Below are 18,884 nucleotides of genomic sequence, written 5' to 3'. Positions count from 1 at the left end.
CACTCAACGCTACCTAGAGGACAAAAGTCACAACTTCACGCTGGTTTGCCGTTCGTTACATTAAAAAAAATGTAAACAAACAGCAAAAACCGCGGTACTCCTGCGTACATGCATGGTAAATGGTGTAAAAGTAATTGTGAAGGAAATCACTTTTTCTATTTCTAAACGTGCTTAATATCTGCTCTCGTCGTAGTTTCGCAGAATATTTTCCAAGTACTAATCAGGGTAAGTTCAAATTACAATCTTTTTGATGCAGCAATATTATTGTTTTATCTTTTCCCGCAGTCTCTGTACACTGTTTTTTTGAATCAGCATTTGGGATTTACTCTTCAGTTTTAGAATGATCAACTTACCAGACATTATGTGGCTCTTAATCTGAATAGAAATTTGGAACTTTCAAAACTGTTCTGATTTTATCATTCGTTCAGTGATCCTCCTTTATGTGTCTCTGTGATGCATACCGGGCTCATGCTACTCAAGAGCTTGCTGTATTCAGAATAGAAACCCTGAAAAATAAAAGGCTGACACCTAGAGGAGATATTAGGCAAGTAGGTAAATGGTAGAAGAAGATGTATGGCATCTCCACTCCTCCACGGTCGCTCAGCAATCTGAAATATTAACCTGATATTTTTCGGGCAGGAACAGATCTAGGCATTGGCATCGTAATCTCGTTCTCACCTTAGTGGCGGACATACATAGGTGAAAAATCACATAACAGCGAAAGTTCATACCTCCGAAAGTGCAAAGAATGAAAATGGGGATGGGCCCACTTTGCAAAGTACTGTTTCAACGTCACCCCTATTTTTTTTCAGATATCCTAAATCTTGGTTGAAATTTTTCACTTTCAGGATCATGAGCTCAATGGAATGCCCAGTTTGTGGAAAGACTTTTGAATCAAGTTTAATTCAAAATCATGTGAACAAATGCATCTTTTTGAACCTTGAAGATGGAGAGGAAAAGTCACCCAAGCGGACAGTCAACCAACGCGGGGATAGCGAGTCTGCGCCAAAGAAAATGAAATTAGATACACTTAATAGCCCTCCAACTCCAAAAGTTATTCCCTCTGTGAGTATTGCTCAAGATCTCTGGCTTCCAGCTGTTTTTTTCAGCTTTAGGAATAAGTAAATGATATTCAATCCAGGAATTATTCTGAGATTTCAAATTTTGCTCTTCAACATTTTATATCATTCACATACTAATTCTGTAATTCGTAAAATTTTGCCAGTTTTTTTGAGCTGACTGTTTCCTGAGCTATGTTAACACAGAAGGATTTTTAGAGAGAAACACTGAAAAGATGGTGGGAAACATAGTTGCGCTCGGGCAGATTAGATATTTGACAGGAAAAACCATGTTGTCAGATACCTTGGGAAAATATTGTTCAGGCATGGAATCAATAATTTCCAATGTATTACTGTCTGCCCAATTCAAATGTGACCGTCCTTTTTCTTCAACATGCACTAATTACCTAGGAAAGTGATTTTGCTCTGGAATAGCCTACTTTCAAGGAAATCTCCCTTCTCCGAAAAATTAGTTGATTCGAAAAAAAAATCAAGGTCATTTTTGGATCCAACGCTGAAAATTGCACAGTTATTACCCATTTCCAGCTTTTTTCCTAATTAATTTTTTTTTGCAGACCCGTGAATACAAAATCTGACGTAAAGGGAAGCTTGAAGATTCTTTCAGAGAGGTTGATTTTCGATGAAATAATAATATTTTACGAATATATCTCAATATATATTTTATTTGATTCTTTCTCGCAGAACAGCTCAGCAAGCTCAAGCAGTCTGAAAAAACCTGACATCAAGAGCCCTTTGGCAGAAATTTTACGCCCTGTTTCATTTGAAGAGTATGTGGGACAAGAACATGTTCTAGGAGAAGATAAAATGCTGCGATTACTCATGAATCAAAATGAGATACCCAGTTTAATTCTTTGGGGTCCTCCTGGTTGCGGAAAGGTTAGTCTAATATGTTTTTCCTTATGTTTTTTTTTTTCAAATGCTTGCAGAATAGCAAGGTGCTTTTATAATCAGTCTCCCCCAGGTCAGCAGTTTCTAGTGTTGCAACTTTTTCATAATTTACTTTGTCCACAGGGCATGAGGACAACGTAAGCAATTAAAAGTGTCAAGCAATCCAAAAAAAAAAGAAGTTTTTTCGCATCATCCTAGGGTCCCAGGGGGCTTCAAAGAGGAGGGTATAAGAAACCTTGTAGGAAAATTATGAAAAATTTAGTCAAGTTAGGAGTAATTCTGAGATATTTTTATTGAACATTTGATTGAAATAAAATATCTCAAATGAAAGCTACCTCATGCTCTCATATGGGAAAATCTTTCCAATTCTCTGGAGGGGGCTAGTACTTTTCTGCAGGCGCTCCTCCCTGCTTCCCTAATTCCGCCCATAAGCGTAATTTCAGTGATGATTGGTTGAGCCAAAATGCTGCGATAATGGCGGCAAGATCATAATCGGGCTGGGAAACATTTAAGGTTAGACTTTCATAATTGATGCTGGTCGGATGCCATCATCTTCATCAGGTCATTTCTAAACCCTACTTTTGTAGGATTATATTTTGGCTCCAACGTGTGCAAGAATTCCACCTCCTATCCGTCTGGTGAGTCCCAATGTTGTTCCGAAAAATTATGATCGCGTCAAAACAAAATACAGAACCGCTTGATCCACCCATTTTGGTTTGACCGATCATCAACAAAAATAAGCTTAATGTGAACTGAAGTCTGCATAAATGCCAAATTCAGTGAAATCATTCTTAAATTTTTCCCCGACTCCAAACAATCGGATCAATTTTTAGACAAATATGACTGCTATTAGAATTGGGTCATCATTTAGAATGAAGTTCTGAAAAGAGGAAGTCTATCTGATTCAGTTTATTGTATTTGTATTACTATATTAAAGGTTTCACAATTTTGTTTTCTATTGCAGACATCTCTCGCTCATGTTATTAATAAAACATGCATTGCCTCAGGCCAGAACTTCAGATTTGTCAAGCTGTCAGCAACCATGGCTGGTATAAATGATGTAAAGGAAGTGGCAAAGGTTGCCAAGAATGAATGGACCAATTTCAAAAGAAAAACAATTTTGTTCATGGATGAAATTCATAGATTCAATAAATTGCAACAGGTAAGTTTCGAATTACAAAGGTTTCATAAGAGTACCAAAATTGTCAAATCAATAAGAGTCCAATGATCATCAGAAGGACGGATTTTACCGGAATCAGCCCAACTGCATTTGGTACTGCAATGTCTGGCTCAGTTTAGAAATGGCGTATGTATCATTGGTTTCCTCATGTATGTAAGCGTTTTTACGGATGTGCCTGGTATTGTAGTTCCGAATTGCAAAATGTAATCCATTTGACGTTGCCTAATTTTCTCTTCAGTTTTGATTGTAATATTATCAATATTAATAAAAAACGGTTGTAATTTTAAATGATGATAATTATGAATATCAATCATTATTTAATTTCATCACTATCTTACAATCAATATTTTCTCAGGACATTTTTCTGCCACATGTGGAAAATGGAACGATCACATTGATTGGAGCAACAACAGAAAATCCTTCGTTCAGTCTCAATTCAGCTTTATTGAGCCGATGCCGTGTGATCGTCCTGGAGAAATTATCAACCAATGTTCTCATGACCCTTTTGAGAAAAGGAATCAACCGTCTCGGTATTGAAATGATTACGAATCCGAGCCATCAAACAATTGGCAGGTGAATATTATTTTTCTTCGACTCTGAAATCTCATGAGCTATTCTAACTAATTTTTAGCGACAATATGTAGGATTGGTTCATAATATAACTTTAGTCGGGATTGTTTTTGGGGACTTTGCAAGTCTTTTCCTCAGCTAAGATTTGACGAAATGAAAAACAGAAAAATGCAGGCTTCTTCATTTTTACGTACTTGCCGAATATGATATTAAAAAAAAAAAAAAAAAAAAAAAAAAAAAAAAAAACTGTGCATTGTGCATTTAACTATCTATTACCTCATCTCTGTACGGATATGTGTTTTGCAAAGATTGTAAAAATTATGTTAGGAACCTCGAAAAAAACTTTTCAAAGGAAGAAAAGAAAAATTTTTATCGCTCTGAGACTATCCTCACCAGAGTTTCTCTTTGTTGAAAAAAATTGGATCGGTTCAGCAGAAAAGAATCAACCCACATTAAGTTGAAACTGAGAGAAAGAGGTTTGAAGGTTGAAGTTTGATGTCTCCATAAAAAATTAAAGATAGATTTTCACTCCTAGTTTCACAATGTGAAAATGGATTTTCTTCTCGAATTTTTGACAAGAGAAAATATCCATTTATTTGGAAACAGAACGTATCTGAACTCATTTTTATCCCATAATATGAGTAGATTCCTATGTGTTTTCTATATTCGTTTGCTTATTTATTTTCCTTGCATCGCCTTGTTCTTATTTTGAACTTATGTTTGTACCCTAGAAGTCAAATTGAGGAATCGACTCTAGAATGGTTAGCGGAAATGTCTGACGGAGATGCAAGGATTGCTTTAAATAGTTTGCAAATAGTACATCAGTCTAAACCGGCTTCCTTTCTTTCACTGGAGGATGTGAAAAATGGTGTAAAAGTAACTATACTTTTCTTTCTTATTTATCTTTATTTACTCATAAATGTGTCTAAGGCCAGTATTGAATGTGACACAAAATCCAGTGATAACTACAGCGAACCTCACAAAAATGGCACCACCAAAAATACATCCAAGTATCTAGTAAAGTTGATCATTGTAAAATGGAAGAGAAAATGGTGATCCTATCATGTTCAAAAATCAAACTTGAACTTTATACAAGGGTGTTCTTAAAAGTAAGTTTCCCTCTTTTATTCCTTCGTAACTCTCAAAGCTGGAGTAAATCTGTAAAAAAAGCTAATAGGTCATATCTTAAAGTTTTCAACAAGTCAAAATAATTTAAAATTAGCCAACTAAGTGCAGAGAAATTGTGTTTCTTTAGGGCGCACCTATGCGCGGTGTGGGTCCAAATTATTTTGCAGTCAAATTAACTTGGAGTGAATTGTGGCATTCAGTTCTCTCTTGCACGATGGATCACTGTTGTACTCATTCTAGATTATTTATACAGGCATTTCTCTGATTATGTCTATCTGCTTTCATCTGTTTCCTGCATCTCAGTTGCATTTAAATTGAAATACCTTGAAAGTGTGAGGCGATGCGTGAAGTAATGATGTTACCTGTATCTAATATTGTGGATTGTGAATTGCAATCAGTCATTTGATTTTTTACCATCTGAAGCATCAAAGCAGTTAAAGTACATCAGGGATTAGATTCAATTCACAGAATTTAATTCTAATTCTAGATGCATGAATGTGCAAATGTTCATCAATGGATCAGTCGTTTACTGTGTACATTAAGTAGACCTGTTGTGTGATAATTATTCCTCCCAAAGTTGTTTTGCAGTTCTGTTTTAGATTTATTTTGCCTCTCCACATTTTCTATTGCAGAAATCCCATCTACTGTATGACAAAAAAGGTGACGAGCACTATACTATTATCTCAGCTCTTCACAAGTCGATCAGAGCATCAGATGATAATGCCTCTCTCTACTGGTTAGCTCGAATGTTGGAAGGTGGCGAAGATCCAATGTATGTTGCTCGGAGATTAGTGCGAGCAGCATCTGAGGATATAGGTGTGTCCTTTTATAATTTTTTTTTTCAAACTATGCTCTTCTCTCTAGCTCCTCATAGTATAAGTGATTTTTATCAAGTAATGGTATAATTGATAAATTGATGATAAATGATTTAAAATATCTTGTCTGATTGTCAATCAATGTAAAAAGAAATGAGTCATTTATACAATTGTTTGAAATAAGAATTAAAAAAAAACATTACCGACAAATGTGCAGCAATTTATCATTGTTAATGTTTAACATCTCTGTTTTTCAGGTCTAGCTGATTCAAATGCTTTAATTTTGGCAGTATCTGCCTTGCACGGTTGTGAAAAAATTGGAATGCCTGAATGCAATGTACTGTTAGCCCAGGTGGCTGTCTATTTAGCAAGGTAAAACATTTTGCATTTGCAACTTTAGTAGAACTCAATTGAATTGCGATTTATCGTTGTTGAAGTAGTCAAATACTGTACTTAGCAATGCAAAATTTCGGACATGAAGGATATGTCCCATTAAGGAGGGTATTTTGGCCCTAACTTTGGTCTGAAATTGAAACAGCTTAGAATAATGTCATGTATGGTCAAATCGATTCTTAGTCATCTACCTTGTAAGAACTTGTCCTTATTTGAGATGTTTTTGAAAGGTTTTTGCCTGATTTACCAGCGCAAAGTAGTGAAGTTTTGCAGTTTTCTCGAATAATTGCTCATTTTTGGTCCTAAATCAGATTGTTTGTGCATGAGCACAAACGACTACCACTTTCTCCTTTAAATATGTTGTAATGGGTGTACTATAGATTAACATATTTAAAGAAGAAAGGGGTAGTCGCTTGTGCTCATACATAAAAAATCTAATTTAGGACCAAAAATGAGCAATTATTCGAGAAAACTGCAAAACTTCATTACTTTGCGCTGGTAAATCAGGTAAAAACCTTTCAAAAACACCTCAAATAAGAACAAGTTCTCACAGGGTAGATGATTAAGAGTCGATTTGACCATACATGACATTATTCTAAGCTGTTTCAATTTTTGACCAAAGTTAGGGCCAAAATACCTTAATGGGACACGGACACATCCTTTAAAGTAATACAAAACGAGAGAGCCTCACGCTGAAGCGGCAAATGAGTGTGAACCAAGGTCATTGTATGTCATATCAACTAAAAAAACTCAATTTTTCACTTTACAGCATGCGCATTATATTATTATTTTTTTGTATTTCACTTCAATTTTTCAAACCTGAAAAAATGAAGCTTTAATGCATCCAGAAGTCCACAGAGGCAAGGAATTGGACCTAACCGATGATGATGGATCCATTAATATTTCGTGTTCTCTGAACAGCACCCTGCAGTGCTGGAAGTGTATGGCTGTAAGTGCTTACTTTTTTTTGTAGTTTTGATGTCATGTTTAAATAATCGATTTTCTTTTAATTTTTGAAATAATTTATTGATTTTTTCTTTTACCGACGCAGAGCTCCCAAATCCAGAGAAATAGATGATGCTTATTCTAATGCAAAAAAATCTATTGTCAGTTGCAAAGGAGCTTTACCTCCAGTGCCTTTGGCCCTTCGCAATCGAGTCTCAAAGCTGACAAGAGATTTGAGTAAGTATGCAATCTGTATACCTACACTTTCTCTCTTATTCCAGAGTGGTCCTCATTCTGGACTTTTGAGAGCTGAAATCCTCTACCTCCTCTTAAAGCAAGGAATGCACTGAGAACTCTAAGTAAAGAGTCAAGGACATTGATGAACTCAAATTTTATGAGAAATTTTATATCCTCCAAAAAAGACCAAAATCTCAAATTAAATTTTAATTTGCCACACTGAATTAGGTGGGCAATTTTAATTAAATGTGGTCTCCTATTAATTAATTTTGTAGTTGTGCTGAATTTTTTCCCAGTTGTTAACAACACCTGGTATCAAAAGAGGAAGGAAAATTATTTGAAGCTCAACTCATAGATTTTTTCAACAATGATAATTTGAATTCCAATAATTGCTGATTGGACCACCTTTTTTTATCTCTCAAGAAAGGGGAAATTTGGATCGACTACTTTTTTATGTCTACAAGGAATACTGTTATTTGGACCGAGTCAAAGAGAAACGCATAAAGTCCAATTTTGGCAAGAAAAAATGAGTCAGGAGTAGTTTTGAATTAACCTACGTAGTCCTAAATTTCCTCTTGTCTAATATTCAAAGTTGAAAAAATATTTTGATTTTGAAAATGACCGTTCAACTTGGTCCTTAACCTTGAGCCTCATGGAGGTTTGAAACTTCAAATCTCATTTTCTCAGTTAAAACGTGATGTGACGTTGTGTTTCTGTCAATCTCAGTCTCTATTTTTATGGGTTGCCTTTAGCCGACTGCACACACAGCAAATGGGACCTGCAAGTAACTGCAAGTGGCTCATCGGTTACATCGCTGATCGTGCAAACTGCGTGGCCCGCGCAGTTTGCAGTGATCAACACTCAACACAGCGGCATCGATGTGCCACTTGCAGGTCCTCATTTGCTGCGTGTGCAGTCGGCTTTTGGCAATTTGTTAATCTTTTATGTTCTCTGCTCAATTTTTTGATGAAAGAAGGTGTTATGTATCTAATAATATGTACTTCAATGCTTACCCTGTTTATGAGTCCATGCTGCTGTGTGAAGGAAAAACGCCGTATGAAAATTCAAGAGTTGCTAAATTCCCTTCAATAAAATGCTTATTTTTGAGGAACGTTATGAATATTTTTCCAATAAGTTTTCAAAAACTCTAGGTAAAATTGCAAACAAAATTATCTGAAAAATTGAAAGAAAAAGATTTACAAATTCTCCCGATAATTCGTGATTTACCAAAGGAAATTTGGCAACGCCTAAAGGTTCATATGGCGTTATTCCTTAGCACGGCAGCATGAGGGTAACCTGTAGGTAGAGAATTGTAGTACTTTCAAGTCCAAGCAATTTGGTGTGTCCCTGCTGGAAGATATTATACACCAGTGCTAGAAGTTGTGAAAGGAAGTTGCACAATCCACCTCTAATGGGTAGCCCCTAGGGTTGCATACTTTTTCCTGTACCAACTGTACTCATTATCCTTTTGCCAAGTACAAAAGATGCAATCTTTGAGTAGCATCCAACCTACTTCTGCATTCATTCACTAATCACTGGTTCTCAGGCATTTTGTGCGCCTAATTTTGTCGCATTTTTATGTGGTCCTGGGATCACATATGATACTGTCAGAGACATATTAATGTCAGAAAATTTTTTAGTCATAAATATATTCACAATTTTTATGTCCAAATTATTTCTGTTCATCAAAGTAATGCATATTCACAAACATTCCCTTCAAGGGCCAGTCCAACCATTTTTCATCGAAAGAACAAAGTAGGAGTGGAATGGATGAGTAAATTGAAGGCCTATGTTTTGAAAAAGTCCAGGCTGTCGATAAATATGAAAATGTTATCCAAGGTTACGCTTGATTGCCTTACGATCAAAATCTTCTGTTGTATGTTTTTTCCTTTCGTATAAGTTTGTCAAAATTGTACTTTTTCTTGCCGAACTTCCGAGTTGAAAATTGACCTAGCTAAAGGTTTCAAAAGGTTATTTACCATGAATACTGCATAATTGAATCGGCTCGTGCGAAAACCGCTAATGTCCATTTTTTTCAATTTTGAGATTTTTGGGTTAAAATACTCTCGGAGGTCAGACACACTCATTAATGTGGTGAAAATGTTTGTTCTTTGGATTTGAAGCCCTTTTCAGGGGGGGCCGTGGTCCGAATCATGCGAAAACCGCTAATGTCCATCTTTCGTTATATGCCTCATTATACTGTACAACAAACCAAAATAAAATAATGTCTCCTGGACGAAATTAGGTGACCTGTATGCATTTTAAGGCGCTGAATCCGAATATGACCTCCGTTTTTTTCCATCACCCTCCAATTTTCCGGAAAAGCCGATTTTACTCGGAAAAATGACCATTTTGGGGAATTTTCGGTGTTTTTCCGACTGCTATCCCCTGCATAATGTAGGTAAAATTTTTTGTAGCTATGAGATTCAATTATACCGATGTCTTTTCAACTGATGAGTCCGGAAATGACCTTAATTTTTCCCGGTCACCTCTCAGTTTTCCGGGAAAGCAACTTTAACCCGGGAAAATGAGCAAATCCGACGCATATTTGTCGTGCATGCAATGTATTTTTATAAATTTTCCTGGACCCGTGGTAGCATGTTACTCATGTATTTTGAGCTACTTAATCCGAATATGACCTCGGTTTCTTTCTATCACACTTCAGATTTCCGGTAAAGCCGAGTTTTCCGAGCCTAAAATTGTGTGTTGTAAAAGCTTTGCCGGATCGAATTGTATTCAAAATTCATTGTATGAATGTCTCCGACATGTGATACATCGGTTCCTTTGTATTTTGATCTGTTGAATTCAAATATGATCTCAGATTTTTCCGATCACCCATCATTTTTCCGGAAAAGTCGCTTTTCCTAGGAAAACGCTCTTTACAGATATTTTTGCGATGATTTTTCTGCTCTAGGGAGATTCAGAAATTTTCCGAGATCCTCTTTAGGTCTCTTTTGCTGTATTAAGAGGCACTGAGCTGGAATTTGACCTTCACTCATCTTTGACGACCCCCCCCGTCTTCTAGAAGGTCCGATTTTTCCGGGCCAAAAGCTTTTCCGGACTGTTCCCACTTCCAGGGAAATTCAAAACATTTTCCGCATGTGTGATACATAGATTCTCATGTAATTTGAGCTGAAAAACTCGAATATGACCTTAGAAATTCGTTATCACCTACCGGAGAATTTCTGAAACTCATTAGAGCAGAAAAATCATCGCAAAAATATCTGTAAAGAGCGTTTTCCTAGGAAAAGCGACTTTTCCGGAAAAATGATGGGTGATCGGAAAAATCTGAGATCATATTTGAATTCAACAGATCAAAATACAAAGGAACCGATGTATCACATGTCGGAGACATTCATACAATGAATTTTGAATACAATTCGATCCGGCAAAGCTTTTACAACACACAATTTTAGGCTCGGAAAACTCGGCTTTACCGGAAATCTGAAGTGTGATAGAAAGAAACCGAGGTCATATTCGGATTAAGTAGCTCAAAATACATGAGTAACATGCTACCACGGGTCCAGGAAAATTTATAAAAATACATTGCATGCACGACAAATATGCGTCGGATTTGCTCATTTTCCCGGGTTAAAGTTGCTTTCCCGGAAAACTGAGAGGTGACCGGGAAAAATTAAGGTCATTTCCGGACTCATCAGTTGAAAAGACATCGGTATAATTGAATCTCATAGCTACGAAAAATTTTACCTACATTATGCAGGGGATAGCAGTCGGAAAAACACCGAAAATTCCCCAAAATGGTCATTTTTCCGAGTAAAATCGGCTTTTCCGGAAAATTGGAGGGTAATGGGAAAAAATGGAGGTCATAATCAGATTCAGCGCATCAAAATACGTAAGGGTAACTTTCTATACCCGAAAGACATACTGAAAAATATGCGTTTTCGATGATTTAGAACCGACCATGCACGAATCATGCGAAAACCGCTAATGTCCAGTTTATTGCTGGTCGTTTCGTGATGAAACTTGCTTTAAGTGCCGCAATTGTCAAAAATTTTAGTTTTACAACTTTATTTGAATGATAATCTACCGTTTTAATATCTTTAGAATGAATTTTGAAAGTATCAAACGGTTCCAAAACTCGGAGATTTTCACGAATCATGCGAAAACCGCTAATGTCCAGAGTCTTTTCTTTTTAATTATTCCGTCCCAGACAGAGGAGGAGCTGGAAACTGTTAGGGATCCTTTTCTACAATCCTCTCCTGTAATAATTAACTTCTGAACATTTTTTAATTCCACATTTTATAGTCTCCTACAGTTTTTTGCAGTTTACTCAAAATAAGAGAAAATGGACATTAGCGGTTTTCGCACGAGCCGATTCAATTAATACCTGCATCTTTTCATAGATTGGGGGAAAGGATACAACATGAAGCACAAAGATGAGTCTGGTTTGGAGTACATGCCTGAAGGAATGGAAGGAATTAATTTCTTCTCAGAGCCAGGGAACGACAGTGACAGGTAACTTATGAATCTACCTAGACTCAGTTGGTATACCTATTAAAAAAACTTCGGCAGACTTTTATTTTGCATGTTGTCTCTCTTTTGCCCGCAGCCAGGGTCAAGAGGAATGCACCAGCAGTAAATGCTTCTCTAAAAAATTAAAGAGATCAGAGCCTTGAGTAATATGATTTATCTGCTTTTACCTCTTTCCTTAATTGAGGCTAGTATAAGATGACCTTACTACGTGATGGGAGTCAAAGCAAGAGGAGACTTTCGGATAATTTTGTTCACAGAATGAAGGAATTATACCTCTGACTGGAAATAATAATTGTCTCTTTTAGAGCGTTTCAAAGTTTGAGAATGAAAGGAATAAAAATTTTGTGAGTTTCGGAATTAACAAATTCACTGAAAAAAGTCTGCCGCTGTGTTAAATACGAGAAAATTCTGTTCTTAAGTCCAAAAAAATTCTATCTTGAACTTAAATTATATACCTTCTAATTCAGTGCTTATTGGAAAAAAAAACATCAGGATATGATTTTGCTTTTGCCAGCCTTAGACAGGGTTCATGTCAAACCCTCCGTGCATATTTTATTATGCACATTATGGCTTGAAATTTTAATCTAGTGTTCTTAAATGTATGAGAGAGGAAGCAGGATAAAAAATAGGAAAGTGACATTTTTTACTTGAGACGCGGTTTTTTGCCTGTTGAAAAGCACCCACTTTTACTCTAAGTTCCCTTATCCCATATTTCATTACGGAACATACATATTTATTGCTTTTTTCAAAACTTATACCATTAGTCTACTTTTTTAAGTAGAAAAACCAATGAAAATTGTCGCTTGGGATTCTAATAGAATTGTTTAGAATATTCCACAGAGGACGAGGAAAAATCAGAACAAACATTGCTCTTTAATCTTCCCTTGAAAAAATGAAATGTTTCAGATCTGCAATATCCAATATTGTGGTGCGTTTTCTGTGACTTTAACCATTAATATGATGTTACAACACAAACAGGATTTTCAGGATGGTGTCTGTCCTTAATAATTGGAAAGGGGATTAAAAATTACCGAAGTCCTCAATGCTTTGTCTAGACATTAAATTTGATCAATTTTGCCGCCAAGTACGACCACAAACACTTTCAAACTTTTGTCTGTTTGTAATATTTAGATTTTATCAGTACACTTTCCTTGCTTCCAGCTCATAATGCGGGGAGCAAACACTATCGAGACCATGATTACCAGTCCTAAGAATGTTTTGATGAAACATTCATCCTCACTTTTCAGTACACTTCATCTTTCTCCATTAATAAGAAAATGCAGATTTTGCTTCTGTCAATATTTCAACCATTACGAATGAATGGGTCAGTAAGTCTTACGATAGAATGGCACTTTGATACAAGTGTAGCAAAATGTAAGAACACCCGTGCAAAAGTGTCTTAACTTCTTTACAAGATACTGTCTTTTTATCTCTCTTTTATAATCCTTTTTGTTTACCTCACTTTTTTGTTTCTTTGATAACATAATCATGAAAAAATATATCATAGGTTGATGAATCATAAAATGTTTTTGTTTATAATCAGATATTAGTTATTTTCTTCCGGAAAATATATTTGTTTATCAATATCATTGTTTTTGTGCCATGGTTAATCAAAGAGGTACATAGGTATCTATCCTTGTTACTTATTGTTTTTTTACGTTATCAATTTTTAAGTGTATTTTTAAGAGATACTTTGGTTTATTACTTTTTCCTTTTTTCGTTTGGCAAAATTCAAGAAGTATTTGTAAACTTCGACCCGCAAGTCACAAATGAGGTCTCTTTCATAATAGACCACTAGACAGGGTTCTAATTGAAGTATTACATTATATGTTTCATCATCAAAATTTCATGTAGAACATGATTAGTGCAACGAGAATGATGAAAGTAACTCCAAGCCAAAATAGCAACGTTTTTTGATGCATAAATTCAGACTTTCTACTCATGAAAAAACCATAATCTATTTGAGTGGAATCACCCTTAACACTATGTTGTTACAGTCTTCGTGGTATGTAAATATGACAAACTCATCTCGGCGCTTCGGCTCAGCTGTTTCACATTTACGCTTTGGACTACGTAAGGCAGGAAAAGAACACTGCTTGATTAAGGAGCTTGCCAAAACCATTATGGGGCACAATTTGATGCATGTAGACTCCGGTTTTTCTTGCTAGTGGGAAATTCAAATTTTTAGTAACCAGTGCCAAATGAAAATGTTAATATCTTGGTTAGGAGTTGATTTCAGTAATATTGTTGCGCAAATTGTATTTTTTGAGACATTTTGAAGAGGATATAAATACAGTAAGACCTCGATTTATCGGATTTCACGGGACTGGAGGCCGAATCCGTTCAATCGCGGAATCCGCTGAATCGCGCTAGTCGGTCCCGCTGAAGGGACTGAAGGATCGATCCGTTAAATCGCGATCCGATAATTCGAGGTCTTACTGTATTAGAATGCTTCAATTCGATCCATATCAAGTGGTCCATTACTTCCCCACAACTTGTGACACTGAGGAGGTTTTGCTTGAGAATAATTCCAAATGGCACCGTTACCTATCTCTGTGAATCTCAGGGATTGTCCTGAAATGACCAGTTTGTTTTTGCCCTCCCCTCCAGTTTCTTTTGATGTGATAGTCACTGTTATTTCGTAATTTAAATATTTTCAGTACCTTGTTTTTATTCCTATTAGGCTTACAAGTTAGCTCCTAACTTTTGTATGAGCCTACATTTTGTATTATGTATAAATAAAACTTATTTATTTTAATAATATGCTGCAGAATTTCACATTTTTTGATGCTTATGAATTTTATAAAATTGATGAAAAGTAAAATAAGAGTGAAAAAAGGCCTCTCCTGGAGAACTTTCGATAAAAGATGCTGCTCTAAAGCATGTGTGACCTATTTTCCATGAAAATGCCCCTGGGTAACTGACATTTTAAAAAAAAAGTTATTAATCTCAAAAGCACTGCTCTTTGATCGCAAATCTGTTCTCTATTCTTATCCTTGAAATAAATTGCAGCTTCACTTGCTTTGCTATAAATCCAGCCGCAGGTAAAAAAAATGCAGGCTTTTGGCCCTTTTTGTATTGCACTCGGCGGACTAAGGAAGTAGAGTGAATATAGAAGATACTGGCAGTGAAGTGACAAATATAGAAAAACATACTAGTTGTGTTGAGAAACAAAAATTTTACTGGCAATACAAAATGAACAAGTTAAAAAAAGAGAAAAAGTAAGAAAAAAATTTGAAAGACTGAGTGCAATTAGAAAGTTTTCTTTTCACTGGAATAGGGTAATATTCAAAGATAGGATTCCTTAATTCTTTAACCCTATGCGGCAATCAAGTATATTCAGCGAGTTCAAATTCTCACAGAATCGTACCAAATGAATTTTCTATTTTGCTCATTGATCATTGTAGCATTTTTAAAAGGTTATTTCATTCAATCATGCTTACGCTTCTATGCATATTGGTATCTGATTCAAGATTAAGTTGACCTCAAGAAAGTTAAACTGATGATAAATTGCTGGATTAACTTTGCCATTTGATCGTAGGTGAGATAGTGCTTGCAGCAAGGAGTTAGCGTTGATATCTTGATGGTAAATTATGTTGTGCTTGAGGCGAGAAGTGCATTAAGATCGCCGCACTGTAAATATCGTGCTAGCTGCTGATCAGCAACTGGTGTGACTAGGCTTGAACTATCCAAATTTTCTGATTCACTATTGCTTCCTGTGCCTTTAAAGTTAAAGCAAATGGCAAATGCCTCTGAAAAAATAAAATAAAAAATACATTTTACACTGATGAAATTAACATAAAAATCTGTTGATTTTATAGTGTTGAATGTAAGATGCTTTCATTTTTTTCCTTTGGTACAGTTATGGCAAGAGAAAATTGATTTAAGGAAAGCATTTTGATGGTAAAAAAAGAATGGTATTTTTCTTTGGTACAGTACCAATGGAAAAGACATTATTCGACGGTGCAGTGCTGAGGAATAAAACAGATTTTTTATTTGCAACTATTTATCCTGAATACCTGTAGCTTTGGTGGAAAGAAACGATTAGCCAGCCTCATACATTGTGTTAATGTACTTAACTCCGGTATCTTATGGATGTGTTACTATTTTCACTTTAAAAGAATCGATTGGTGTTGGAATACTGACCTATACTGGACGCTCTTGAACTTGGAGGTTTATGGATGACAACTGTCTGAAAGAATAGATTGAATTGTGATCGAATTAAGGACGTATCAGCTCCGTGGAACATTTTCGCAACAAAATTGCCACCTTGTTTGAGCAGATGCCTTGTGATATTCAGAGCAGAAGCAAGCAGTTGACTTTGAGAATAAACATCCAGATCATGGATCCCTGTCACTAAAAATAAAATACCAAGCAAAGTTGTGAGACTTCAATATCAAAATGACTTAAGTATTGCCTAGAAACTTAAATGAGCGCATTCATTGTCACAAAGAATGGGTGCATTAGGTCAATCCAAAAAATTTTCGTCAATGCTATTAGCAATTGGCTAATTTTGACTCGGTCTATTTCTTTTATGTTTTTATGTAACTGTGTGTTCCATTGTGTTGTTCATTCTCTGCACATCATCAATCTTTACATGCAAGCCCTAGGAAATAGGGCTTTAGCAATAGAGGGACACATAATTTCATGTCATTTCTGAGCAACCTAAAGACTATTGCTTATTGAGATGAATCAGGTAAGTTATAACTTGAGAGCATACCTAGGCTTCCTTCATCCATATTGAACTTAGATTTTAAAATCAGAAAGTCAAATTTTCAGTTTCGATTAGGGAACTACATTTATTTCTTGAGATTATTACTAAATTTCTGCAAATATAACATGAGAGATGGAGAGCAAACAGAACTTACCATCAGGTGCTCCATCACAAACAATCAGGTCAGCCCTCTCACCATTGAACTGAAATATTATATCAGAGATAGTTTTCGCCTGAGTTATGTCTCCCTGAATTTGTATCACTCCTGGTATTGGAGCCATAGCTTGCAAATCAACAGCCACGATTTTGGCACAGTCATTTTTTTCTTTGTTTTTACTGGAAGCAAAGGAAAAATGATGTGGATTTGAGCGTTGGACCTCATTCATCATTAATGGTCAAGGTTGCCAGGTTGCGCAACAAAAATATGGATGTTATACAAGGATTTAAATTTTAGATCTATCACAGTATCTTATCTAATCTACAGTATTTCTGTCAAAAGTGATTTTTTCGAAGGAAAACGGACCATTGTCACTGAAGAAAATGTTGCGCGATTTTTTTTGTCCTCCAAAGAATTTTCTCTGCAAATGTCATGTAAACAAATGATTTTTTTAATGTAAATGAAGAGAGAGTGGAACTTTTGGGACACTGCAATTGAAATCCATGTTTTTGCAGTTTCATCAAGATATGACGTTTGATTTAAATAGACAGGCTAGTTATATAATATTAAGGGAACTAATACTATGTTGAAACACTATACTGAGAAAAAAAATGAAGAAATCAGCAGATAAACAGTGAGAAATATTCCTTACTTCAGACGAGCTGCAAGAACTTGGCTCCAGCTTCCAGGGGCTGCACATAAGTCAACAACCTTTTGAACACCTGAGACGAGAGGACAGAATTAATTATAAGTAGGTATTATTCCCTAGAATTAAATTCTGTCACTTAAATACAGTTAGAACATCTCAAAGTTTAAAAAACAAAAAAAAACAATTTTGATGGGTGCGGGAGCAGTGTTCTAACTTTATTGCATGCTATGTGACAAATGTTCCTAAAAAGGCAGACCCACCCACATATAAGAATTGAGAGGCTTGCAGGACAAGCTGCATACGTGCAGTTTTAAAAAAAATTGAGATATTAATGATTTCAAGTAAAACTAGTCTTAATATACCTGTATTCTGTGAAAAATTTGCTCCCAAATTCCAATTTTTAAATATCAAAAAGTCAGTTTGAATTTTCTTCCCACCATAAGGAGCTAGGTATAAGAAAACATACATATTGACGGTGTAAGCCAGCAATTATATATCTCCTTTATGGTGTCTGAAAATCTCTGCCTCTATGTTATTTTTTTACAGGAGAACAAATTGACATCATTCCTTGAAGTTTTAGCAGAATTTCCGGAAGAAGTTCGGTACTCGGGCTCCTTTTTAGACCCATCAACGGTACTCCCTACGCAGTTCGGTACTCGGGCTCCTTAATTTAAACTTATTTAGAAGAACATACGATGCCCGTAATCAATCACAAACATATTTTGAATGAAATTTACTTTGCCGAGATGGTTTCCGGAGTTCACATAAAGTGGGGCTATTTTCAATGTCACGAATGCCAATGTCGCAAATGTCGCGCACACTCCCCCAATACCTGTTTAATTTTAATCCTTAATTGATTTTAATTTTCGTGTTTTCACACGAGAAAAAAAGTTCTTCTCATTATTAAAAGAATTCTTTGTTATTCGTTACTGCTCACGATGTTGTCGTGTATTCTGTAATAAAAAGTATTATTTAGAGGAAAAAATGAACTATAAATTAATCTAACCTAATCTAACCTAACCTAACTCACCCGGGCATTGCCTTACGTAGCCCAACCTAAGGTAACTTACCTGACGTAACGTAACGTAACGTAACCTACATGACTACAAGTTAGGTCGCTTCGCGACCTAACTTTCTTAACGTTCAGTTTGGAAGGAATGCCTCTTTGGCGGCAGATGTTTTTGATTTAATCACTTGGTGACATGTGATGTTCTTGTGAAAACAAAAAGATTCCGTTTTCTGCAGCTTCCGCACCCTCAGTATTTCCTTTGAGTTTACGAGAAAATCTAATATTAATTCTCAGGAGAAAAGGCAAAAAATATTAGGTACCTGCAAATAAATTGAACCTCTCATCTATTTGAATCAACTTAAACGCACTTCTGGCCCTCCAACCTTCGTCTTTGGCCAGCCGATAATAAATATCTCTCTTATCCTTCGAGCATTTTACCATGATGGTGGACAGAAGAGCTGATGTCTTTTGATGCAGCTTTCTGTCATTTATGTTGTTCCGAGGATTTTAAAGGGACTTAATTATTATAATAAATTATACTAATCACAGTTAAACCATAAGTCTTATCAGTACAACAGATAATTAAAAACAAACTGGAGGAGTCGGCTTATCACTACTTCTTCTAC

General features: G+C 35.8%; 2 protein-coding genes across 2 annotated transcripts; one reads left to right on the top strand and one right to left on the bottom strand.

The window, feature by feature from the left end:
• Positions 1-62: 62 nt before the first annotated feature.
• Positions 63-14,492, top strand: LOC109033704 (ATPase WRNIP1). Its single transcript, XM_019046426.2, has 11 exons — positions 63-225; positions 849-1,065; positions 1,761-1,955; positions 2,932-3,129; positions 3,503-3,720; positions 4,449-4,593; positions 5,478-5,661; positions 5,918-6,032; positions 7,105-7,235; positions 11,600-11,711; positions 12,891-14,492. The coding sequence occupies exons 2-11, from the start codon at positions 853-855 to the stop codon at positions 12,895-12,897; spliced, it is 1,518 nt and encodes a 505-aa protein (XP_018901971.2). The 5' UTR covers positions 63-225; positions 849-852; the 3' UTR covers positions 12,898-14,492.
• Positions 14,493-14,887: 395 nt separating this feature from the next.
• On the bottom strand, positions 14,888-18,884 carry Trm7-32 (tRNA methyltransferase 7-32). The gene is made up of 5 exons (XM_019046427.2): positions 18,579-18,884; positions 17,253-17,322; positions 16,598-16,779; positions 15,876-16,085; positions 14,888-15,481 (listed from the first exon to the last, which is right to left on the bottom strand). Exons 1-5 carry the CDS (start codon positions 18,697-18,699, stop codon positions 15,321-15,323), a joined length of 744 nt encoding a protein of 247 aa, XP_018901972.2. The 5' UTR covers positions 18,700-18,884; the 3' UTR covers positions 14,888-15,320.

Source organism: Bemisia tabaci, chromosome 2 (assembly GCF_918797505.1).
Source record: "Bemisia tabaci chromosome 2, PGI_BMITA_v3".
Classification (NCBI taxonomy): Eukaryota; Metazoa; Arthropoda; class Insecta; order Hemiptera; family Aleyrodidae; genus Bemisia; species Bemisia tabaci.
Note: the sequence above shows the minus strand (reverse complement) of the source record. Positions and strands in the feature narration are given on the sequence as shown.

Coding starts and splice junctions, on each gene's coding strand:
- LOC109033704 (XM_019046426.2), top strand. CDS start 853: ATGAGCTCAATGGAATGCCCAGTTTGTGGAAAGACTTTTGAATCAAGT. Junction 3,130..3,502: donor GATTCAATAAATTGCAACAG/GTAAGTTTCGAA, acceptor ATATTTTCTCAG/GACATTTTTCTGCCACATGT. Junction 5,662..5,917: donor AGCAGCATCTGAGGATATAG/GTGTGTCCTTTT, acceptor TCTGTTTTTCAG/GTCTAGCTGATTCAAATGCT.
- Trm7-32 (XM_019046427.2), bottom strand. CDS start 18,699: ATGGTAAAATGCTCGAAGGATAAGAGAGATATTTATTATCGGCTGGCC. Junction 17,323..18,578: donor GAGGTTCAATTTATTTGCAG/GTACCTAATATT, acceptor CTCTCGTCTCAG/GTGTTCAAAAGGTTGTTGAC. Junction 16,780..17,252: donor GTTCTTGCAGCTCGTCTGAA/GTAAGGAATATT, acceptor CTTTGCTTCCAG/TAAAAACAAAGAAAAAAATG.